This window comes from Linepithema humile, chromosome 1 (genome assembly GCF_040581485.1).
Source record: "Linepithema humile isolate Giens D197 chromosome 1, Lhum_UNIL_v1.0, whole genome shotgun sequence".
Taxonomy (NCBI): domain Eukaryota; kingdom Metazoa; phylum Arthropoda; class Insecta; order Hymenoptera; family Formicidae; genus Linepithema; species Linepithema humile.
Genome location: NC_090128.1, coordinates 43,469,437 through 43,479,914, shown reverse-complemented (window position 1 = coordinate 43,479,914; position 10,478 = coordinate 43,469,437). Strand labels below are relative to the sequence as shown.

General features: G+C 41.4%; 2 protein-coding genes across 4 annotated transcripts in view; one reads left to right on the top strand and one right to left on the bottom strand.

Moving 5' to 3' along the window:
* Positions 1-10,478, top strand: part of LOC105676847 (uncharacterized) — a 159,594-nt gene that overhangs the window by 10,859 nt on the left and 138,257 nt on the right. Inside the window, exon 5 of the mRNA XM_067348479.1 lies at positions 6,817-7,039. The gene's annotated coding sequence lies outside the window, so the exon portion shown is untranslated. The remainder of the gene's footprint in view (positions 1-6,816; positions 7,040-10,478) is intronic.
* Positions 1-10,478, bottom strand: part of LOC105676845 (midnolin homolog) — a 75,845-nt gene that overhangs the window by 7,770 nt on the left and 57,597 nt on the right. Inside the window, exons 3-6 of one of the 3 annotated variants that reach the window (XM_012375043.2) lie at positions 7,900-8,002; positions 6,648-6,670; positions 1,059-1,217; positions 134-482 (exon numbers count right to left, since the gene is read on the bottom strand). In XM_012375043.2, coding sequence (XP_012230466.1) covers positions 134-482; positions 1,059-1,217; positions 6,648-6,670; positions 7,900-8,002 — 634 coding nt within the window. The remainder of the gene's footprint in view (positions 1-133; positions 483-1,058; positions 1,218-6,647; positions 6,671-7,899; positions 8,003-10,478) is intronic. The other 2 variants (XM_067347426.1, XM_012375044.2) reach the window with 2 other exon arrangements.

The following is a 10,478-nucleotide window of genomic DNA, read 5'->3' as shown; positions in this document are numbered from 1 at the left end:
GAAAATTGTAAATCTCTAAAGAAAGTATTGAAAAGTTTGATATTTCTAAGACAACGTGTCTCATTTTGCAACATAAAACACACATTTTTCTTATATCTAATAAGTTTCATAAATATAAGATCGCTTGACTTACCTTTTACTGTGCCTAGTTCGAAGCGTATCTTTGTGTAACGATCCGTCGCTGCCTCCGTAATGACGATGTAATCTGGCTGCGTCCAGCTCGTGATATTCGTCGTCCTGTCCGCCGGAAGTCGTACCGTACGTCGAGCTTCCTCTCATTTGTAACTGTAAATCGCTCGCGTAGCTCGCGGCCTGCGAGTCCAGTTCCGCGTACAGAGCCTCGTCGGTTTGCATGTGGGTGTAATGATTTTCGACCGGGAGATTCATCGCCCGTCGATGCTGAGGAAGGGAGAGCGGCGTCGTGACGACTCCTGGGGTGCCGCCGCCTCGTCGAGAGCCCAGCCACGACCATACATTATGCCCTAAAGTTCGATTTCATCAGAGACTTGAGATCCATGTTAATTAATATATATTTCTTAACATAATTAGATGGCAGGCGAATGATAAAAAAGCGCCGCGTCATTCGATTTAAAACGTCAAGTAGGCGCGAGATGAGCAATCTTTTTTCCGCTTTCAACGTTGAAGCATCACCCAACGCGTTACAATCGTATAAAAAATAAAAATTTAGGATTTTACTATCGCTTGCTGTTATCAAATAAGTGTAATAATTTTTCGCTTAGTTCGCACACAGCATTATCTTATCACGAGGTGCAGACGCGTTTCATAACATCGACTTTATAGAGCTATCGGCTAGTTGAAAACGCCGTTGAGAACGAGTTACGAGATCCGGTTCCGTAAGCTCGATTTTCTTTGGCGAGCGAAATGAGATGTATGGGCAGCGCGCGAGGGACGTGCTACCGCGTTCGCGATCACAACACAGGTAACGTGTTCGAGAACACGCGAGTAACGAGCGGTCATTTCTCAGCGATCTTTCTCGACGGCGCGCACGCATATGCATGAGAAACGCCGGACAGCAAGTGTCTCATAATAACACTCACCGGGGCTAGGCGCTACGTCGTGATAAGGTGGTAATTTGTCTAATTCGAGAGGCGGCCGATCAGGTATGACGGCCACTCCGCCGCCGGTGCCACCCGTCCCCGCGGACCCGCCGGCATCGGGTACGCTCGAATCCTCCACACCGACGCCGCAGCAGCTCGCTGGAACAAAAAGCGAAGACACGCTCTCACGCACAGTTCGTTGCTTTGGAAAAATTCGTTGGCGCGTCGACGCGAAAGTCGCGCTCGGGTTACACTGGCTCGCGTTTCTCGGGGTACCCGCGACCCTTCCGCACCGCAGGACCCATCTTAAAATCTACGGGATGCGTTTCTCGCGGCGAAGCACGTGAAGTGCCAGGTGAGGTCGCTCCGAATTCCGATACGTTACGGCCGCGTGTATAGTTCCGCATGCGTAGATATAAATACTGCCCTCGTGTATGTAGACGGCGACCCGAATCACCGCATTATGACATGCGCGTATGAAGAAAAAAAAAAACCGGCTGTTTTCTGTATGGCCTCATTGTGAGCCTGTCATCGCGCCGTCATGGGTTCTCATAGAATCGCACTGAGGGTTGGTTTATACCAGCGGGTGGGGCGGGTGGTAAAACCAGGATGAGAGAGAAAGAGAGAAGGGGGGCAGGCAGGAGGCCGAGAGTGGAAGAAGAACGGTAAAGGATCTCGGAATTTGTAGATCAGAAGCACCGCCGCGACAGTAAGTAGGCTTATGAGAATACCGCGGAGGTGAAAAAAAACGAGATTATGGGAATCTCGTGAGCCTTCCGTTATTTCACTCTCACTTCTCTTTGTCACTCTCGTCGTGAAGGCGGTCTCATATCCTGCGCACGTACGCGTATCTTCGACGAGTCCCACTGGACTCGAAGGGTTTGTCCGCTTTGAAAAGCGCGCCGCTGTCGCTTGCCGAGAAATAGAGACTGGTTCTCGTTTATCACGTTACTGCATTTCTATGCGTTTAATGCTGTCTGCATCTTGATGTTATTTTATTTATACTTCTTCGAAAAAGACGCAGTCATGAGATATACGTTTAACAAAACGGTTGAGATGGATGGCTTAGAGAAATCGTTTATTACTCGATCCCGGTTCGCTTTCGCTACCTTACATTTTTATGGAATATCTGATGAGGTAATTGGTAACTTTAGCCTTGGCATAACTTTAACCTCGTATAATTCTTTCAGATTGTTTGCCCTATAGCCATGATTTTTATAAATGATTACTTTCACTCATAATATTTCTACGAATTAAATATTTCAACGCGTTTCAACCTGTTTTTTTTCGCCGATTAATCAAATTCTCCGTTATTTATCGATCGGTCAAACGTCTCCGCTTGATTAATCTTTGAGAAAAAAATATTTGAATTATGACGCCTAAAAAGGAGATACAAGATTTTAATTTTACTTCTTGTGTTTCTCAACTGTGTTTAGCTTACGATTTCATAATCAATAATAGGATAATGAAACACTTAGCTAATTGCAAAATATAATCATAGTTCTAGGTATTCTATTTCTTCAATATTTACCTTCGTCAAAAAGTCATTAGCTCGATTTAGTATACTTTTATTATTATTTTGATCTGACGCGATTAAAGCCGTAATAATAAGGAGAGAGACCTTTTACATCTACAACTATGTGATTACTTTGTCACTGTACTTAATGTCCAAACTGTTCGATGCTCATTGATTGCACCGAAGGAAAAAATATAATCGCATTTATTTATTACATTATGCTTATCGAATACCATTATGGCCTGCAATTTAGTATTCGACTAATCTGCTAATCTACTTATAGCGGGAGCGGATAAGACACACTATGATTTAGCCTTTTGTCATTTCATAACCGCATTGAACTAGTTCTCGTTGCGATTTAATAGATATGACAAAATTCCAGCGTGACTATATCATGACGAGGTTTTTATTGCCCAAGCGCGTTTGTAGCTAATTTTTCCTGTGTTAATTTTACTAAAAATTTTTATTCAAAAATGATATAAATATAATAGAACATTTTTGTGTGTGTGAAAAATGGCAATAGTAATGCTTCTAAAAGACATCTAAATTTATGCGGTTGCGACACAGTTCTCACTTCCGAAGTATAAGTTTGAGTAATCGGATCCGTTTTGTCTTCCACGCCGTCGCGTCGCGTCATTTGCGGTATAGTTCAAATTATTAGGGGAGATAGCTAGAATATTAATTAGGAAACACGTGAGAAAGCCTTGACGTCGAGGAACATGTCCTGACGACGGGGGGCAAATGTTACGCTCTTTCATCACGATCAGATAGCTTAAAGATGTGCGTAGAAGTCACTTCCTGCCTGCTAGGCACTGACGTGCCACGTGTGAGATCTCCTATGATAAGAACTTAATACAGTTAATTAGGATGAACTCTGTTTAAAATTCAAGTACGAAGAACCGTTATAAATGCTTGTAAATTCTTTCATTATTGCGCCAAAATAAATATCGCGGATTAAATATGTCAGAACTCTTGACTCTTTAGAGAATTTCAGTTGTATACGATACAAGATTTTGCATCTAATTGTACATTGAGTGCATAAGAATGCACATATTGGGCGCATGCAAGCATCGCGATTTTTTGACGTATTATTTATCGGCTGATCGTAAATATCGTTCCAGTCGATGCGCGATAAGCCGATTAACGGATTCGACCCACCTTTTCTACTCGACTCCACGGTCGTCATTGTATCCGGAGGATCGTGCGGCAATCTAACGTGTATGGTATGGACCCCCTTTCTTTTTTGCGCGAGAGCAGCCTCTTTCAGCCGTCCATTAACGCGCTACTCGCCCGGTGGCACTTAAAGCAATCCATACGCACGGGAGGATGTACTATTAACGAACTTTCACTAATTTATTTTTTGTCCGATGGGATATTCAATTACCCGTAATTTTATAAAATATCGACATAATGAAGTTATGTTTCACGAGCTCCGGTTGAACTTTCAATTAGGGCCGCTATTGATTCAAATTACGGATTTAATAGGTTTTATAGTGTTGTGGTTACATGCGAAAGAGGTATTGGTAAAATTGAAAATATCCCCAATGGATGAAAAGTTTTATGAAATACACGTACACCAATGTATTTTGACTCAATCTTGAGTATTGATATAAACCTTATATCGAAAGTATTATCAAAAATAAATTATTCAATATCTTGATGAATTAAAAATATTATGCGATTGGCCTTTAAGAATATTTTATGCAAGAAATTATTTTGAAAATAATATGAAATTTTAAAATTCTTACGAATTTGATATATATTTTATTTAAATGAATATTTTTAAATGAAAATTTTTTACTTTTACCACTTTGTTTTGAGAAAAAAATAAGTGGTTTAATTAAAAAATATGATAAGATTTTATTTCAAAAGAAGATTTTGTCATTGAGAAATTTCCCCTTATACGTATCATTATGAGATTAACAACCACTATTGTTTCAAGCGGTAGCAATACATCATCGCGTCTTAACGTATAATTGTATCCTGGTTGTTTCGTGCTTCTCTTAGCAAAGAAAAAGAGAGAAAGAGAGAGAGTTATCCGCTTTAAAACCGGATTAGAGATCGCCCCTGGGGCGAGAACGACGAAATTGCGCTCTCTTGCGGGTCGCAAATACGAATTGCGTCATGGACCACCCTGGGCGATTACCTTGATGCAAGAGATGAATAAAGATTAATAATATTACCATTAATAAAATATACATTTACTTGTCAACAATTTGCAAACGTTGTAAAGTATTCTTTCCGCTTACACTTTTTCAAAATGCAAATAATACTTTTGATATGCAACATTTTATGCATATTAATAGTGCAGAAAAAAATCTTCCAAAAAATTTTCTTCAATTTTTGCAACTTTCTGAAGCCTACTAAATACCGTTTTAATGTGTTTCACATTACTCAAGTCTGAAATTGAAAGTGTCCTTTAAATAATGAGTAGTAATTGAGCCAATTTCGGTATTTAGGTAAACGAGAGGTTTATGCACAAATTACGCCACGAAGACTTACGATAGTGCCCAGAGGTGATTCAATAGGTTCAGTGAAACGAGTGTCGGATAATTAATTCGGGTGACCCTTGCATCCCAGGCGGTAGCACGCTGGTGTCCCCCTCCGTCTTCCCGTTCGCTCGTCGTCTTTTTACGCCCGCTGACTCGCCGCCGTTCGCTCGTCGATCGTATCGTGCCGCGGGTGATTTTAAATCAGAAAGTTAATTAGACGCGTTTCGCTGTCCTTTATGTTGCCCAGCCATCCGTCCGTCCGTCCGTCCGTCCGTCCGTCGTATCTCGTCGCCTGGTTATCCTTTAGCTGCGCACGACGGAGAACGAGCCAACATACACGCGCGGTTTATACCGCCGTGAGCGGCTTGCATTATGCGAACTAATTAAACTCCTATCGATGCTGACACTCGACGCCATGGCGTTGCTCTCTTTCTCTTTTGCGCCGACGTACCCGTCGCCAGTACATCGTGAGGCCACCGCGCGTTAATGTATGGAGTCCTCGTAACGGAGTCCGTTTTTCGTTCGAGTCCCTTCACCGTCTGGAACCGAGACGGTATGTAACCGCGATGTCGTGAGCCAACTTCCGAACATCGAAAAGAGAGAGGTATCTCTTTTATTCCTCGATAAGAGACACAGTGCCTTAGAAGCGTGTCTCACGTTTTCGAAGCGTCACGTTTGTCGATCCGACTGATTGTTGCTCTATTTTTTTCTTTTTGGGAAACATACCGTAGAAGTTGCTTGACACTCACTTTAGACATTGCGCGATAAGAGGACAATGCAAATAGATAGTGTAGCCTACAATTTTTTACGTCACCACGCTATTAACGCTATTTGCATAATACCAATGAAAATGTCGTGTAAAGACAGTTATCGCTCGTCTCTTCATCATACGTTAATATATACATCATATGTTAATATATTTGAAACACTACTTACAAGTTTGCCATCTCAAAGAATTTGCACTATGTCACAGAGATTTCGGCCAATTTTCCGTATCGCATATCATTGGATTTTGACGTTTTTTTTTTTAAAACGATCTTCATTCATTTTGCTATATTTTTCTACGACTTAAAATTTATGTCATGACAAAGCGAGACGCGTTCTTGAGGGTACCTTTTGTGAGGTCTCTCATAAAGGATATCCGAGATATTATTGTGCATATGGACGTCATATATTAACGTATGATGAAGAGACGAGCAATAAACGAATAGAAGGGTCCCGAGAGCTGGTAACTCAGTAGGGAACTCGGATAATTGGGAATCGTTTCGAACCTGACCTGTCAGCGCCGCTGCGAACCCGGCGAACACGGTATGTTAATTCGACATAATTGGAGGGTTAGTCCGTATCCCGACAGTAAATTCAGACCTCTCTTCACTTTGATCGGCCTAATCGTAACCATACACCAGTCTCCTTACGAATGATTTTTGTAGGGAGGTTTAAGTTTGCATGACAATCAAACCGTGTTTTGTATGCAGACTTGTTATTCATTACATTCGTTAAAGATATCAGCCCAAATCTAATATTATAATATTTCGCAATAAAATTTTGCAAAAAATATGCATAACGTGAAATTTTGCTTACCTCTGCCTCCGGCGCTCTTTATCCTGAAACAAATAAAAATTCTATAAATATTGAGAAATATTTAGAGTTATCGTATTATGAAGATAACAATTATATGTATAATTTATATATTATAATTACAGTATTGTTTCGGATATTATTGTAATGTAAATATATTTATATTTTACAGATAAATTTTGTGCGTGTGCTACGAAATATATTCGTTTCGTCGTAATATAGTGAAATGCGCGTCGGGAGTGCCGTTTAAAATGTCGCGCGATTTTCGTATTCGGGTGTGCGCGCGAGCAATGCGTGTGCCGCATGTGAGTGTGAACGCGTGTGAGTGTCAAAGGACCGCTGAGAGAAGAAGAAGAGACTTCGGAGACATCGGGCGACAGCAGAGCAACGATACAGTAAGTAATTTAACATAAAAAATGCATTTTTTTTGTAATTTTGTGATGAGAGTTATACATATAATTTCTAATTCTTAATATTAATTATATAAAGAAATGAAAATTACGAGTATTATTAGGTGATATACATAAATCAACGATAACTACTCTCACATATCATCTTATCATCATCAATTTATCAGAGACGTGTGCTTTAAATCATTCATACACGAGCGCATTTTTTCGTGAGAATTACGAATGAAGAAACATGCAAGTTGGTAATCAAGTTTAATAAATTATCTTCCACGGGGAGACCATCTTTCATAAAGGAGAATGAGAAGATTGCGATCACGAAAATTCTAGTTTCCTGGCTACCCAGGAATTTTAATCGAGATCCGACCGCAATCGTGATCCTTTTATAACGATATTCTCATCACCATTCTCTTCTTGTCCTTTCGACACGCCGTTAGTCTGTCACCTGCCGGATTCGTATCGAATTGATCTAGTTAGCAAGCTTTTCATCCTCGTTTTTAATGTCGATTGGTTCATTCGATTATGTATCGCTGGTAAGTAGTAATTTAAAAGAATCTACCGATCGATTGTGAGGCGAAACCGCGATCGGCTCGCGAATCTGTCGGTGCGGCGATCCGTATCGAAGTGCCGTTTCTCAGCGAGATGTTCGAGAAAAGTATCCTCGTGGAGATTGAACTGAGTAACGTTTATATACAAAGATTTCAATTTAGAGGATTTAAATTTGATTGATTTTTATTCGATAAAAGGCAAACTTGGCAATCCTTTTCGAAAATTGATTGTAAAAAGATGGTATTCAATTGTTTCAATTACGCTAATGAAAGATATGCGTTTATGCAAATGATACTAACCTTCGACAGTGAAGAAGTGTCAACATCACTATCGCCCCGATACCAGCTGATACTAAAGATACTATCACTAGAGTTAGCACCCATCCAAGTTCTCCAGGAGCTTCTGTAAAAAATCAGAATAGATTTAATATCGCAGATATTATTTAAGAGAAAAAACGTAACAATTGTTATATTAAAGAAAATAATAAATTAATTAAATTTAAATCCTGCTTGTGCTACACGATTTTTATATTTCAATATTTTATTATAAACGTATAATTTTTTTGATTTAACATTAGATATAGATATGAAAAATACAGATATGAGAAAATTATTGAAGCGAAAAAAGCCACTTGGAGTTTCTGGAACTCTATATTTCCGTAATAAACATGAAAAATGCAAGTAATAAACATGCAACCGTAATAAACGTGAAAAATGCAAGCGCACAAATCTGTTTTCGTTGAAATGTGACTTTGAAAAAATGCGACTGCTTCTCACGGTTTCAATTTCAGTCACATTATCGTAGTTTCCTCAGGCGAGCACGGGTCTTGGCCGAGCATATATGCGGTTAACACGAGCATCGTATAAATCGGTTCTCGAGATCTTGGCGCGCTACGCGCGGACGCGCCGTAATTGGCTCACAGCCTCATCCGGCGCGTCCCGTTTCCGCGCAGCGGGACACCCGCAGGTTTATTAGGCGTCCTTCGCTATTATTTCTGCCGCACACCTACCGAAAGCGCACCGCGCGCCTTGCCTATCCTACTTATCCCGCTGAAATCGTTTCATCTCGGGCGTGCACTGGCAGCGATCTCGCGCACCGCTCTTAACGAGGCCTGAGATTATCGTCCGCGCGAACGTAATTAAGAGAATCGCACCGCGGGTTTATTGCGAGGGAATAGGCAGCCGCGGGCGAGCGCGCATGATGGAGGCGATGTGGAGGTAGATCTTCCCCGGTGGACGAACCTTCGCGGCCGACCCGTCGCGCGATGATTTTGCTCTCGAAAAATACTTGCACACTTGCCGAACGATTCCCGACCAGTTTCTCGGCTGTTTGCATAGCCGTTTCCCTCGCTGAAACGCGAGCTTCGAGCGAGATAACCGCGCGCCGCCGAGCGGTCTTCTCTTTTCGCGCCGCGCTCATTAGTCGGCTCTTACGAGTCGGTTATCGCGAAATATCTTAAGCTTGTACAGAATGTTTCTGATCGGCTCCTACTCAGGGTCTTAATCGCGACGATTCCCTCGGAATTCACCGACGCGAATTTAAACGTTGAAATGGAGATTAGCGGCGAACGCTCGCGGAATTGCGAACGAGAGAACGGGATAATTAGGTCTCGCTGATCGCGGGATTATCTGCGAAAGAGACGTGTAATGCGCGCTTCAATTGCTCCGGCTGATGACTTCGTTTTCTCCTTCGTTCGTCGCGACATTAATCGCGTGCGGTTTTCAAATTCCGCGATGCAGCGTTTCTATCTTGAGATCTTCCCAGAGCGAAATATGCTCGTTCAGAGAGGTAGATTCATTACGCTCTTGTCACGCGGCTCTCCGTGCCATGACTCTGCCTACGCATGAGTTTACAAGTACTTCAAGTTGTCGACACTGCAATCGCTCAGAGCCTGGTGAGCATGGAAAAAAGATTTCCAAGGGAGACAGGAAGTTGTCCAAGGGAGAAGCAACCGCTCGTGATCGAGAGTTGGTGCTTGAATCTGCATACAAATGTGTCGTTAATGTTGCTTCTTCACGATTGTAAGACAGTAGGTAGCAGAGAGAGAGAGAGAGAGAGAGAGAGAGAGAGAGAGAGAGAGAAATTCATAATTTTTTGGATGTTTCCTAGAAGCGTAACCGAGCAAAAATGTCACTCTTCTATTCCACGCAACGCATAACTTTCAAAAATGAACAAATATGACTGAAACGAGATTATTTCGTTGAGCTTTGACACAGTTCGGTCATTAATTTTCATACTTCAAATCTATCCTGAAAGAACGAAGATGGAGAGCGAACCGACAGAGAGTGTAAAATCTTTGATAAAAAAGACGAAGAAAGATCGAAGACTAACGGAGTAGAAAAAGGAGGGCGCGTTTAACACGTCGACATGTAGCTTTGAATTAAAGGCAACAAGTCGCGTGGATGTGGCCGGAAAGCCGAAGAGAAAGAGAGGAAGAGAGGAGAAAAGGCAAGGTCCGTCTATCAGCGTCACGTTCCTGACGTGAACATAACAGCGTGCACGCTGCGGCTGATAACGCTTACAAGAGAGTTATCAATCATCTCGCGCCGAGATTGACCACCAATGCACGCTAATGCTGGCCAACGCGCGCGAGTTCTCTGTTACAGTTATCTCGGTAAATTGTTTTGATCTTTGAATAGGCCGAGCTAGTTAGGTAGTCTCTTCATCCTGTATGTCGTATTTAATAAGCTCTTTTGTTAGCTTTTCTGTCTCATTAGCAACTAAAAGTTTTAAGTGATCTAAAAACTAGATTTAACAATATTATATGCGTTTCTTATTTTTTATCTAGGTCAGTTGTTTTTTATCAAACACATTCATTTGGGAAGATATTTTTTATAACGCTGAATTCTAGATTCGTGATTGTACGGTTTATTTCCTC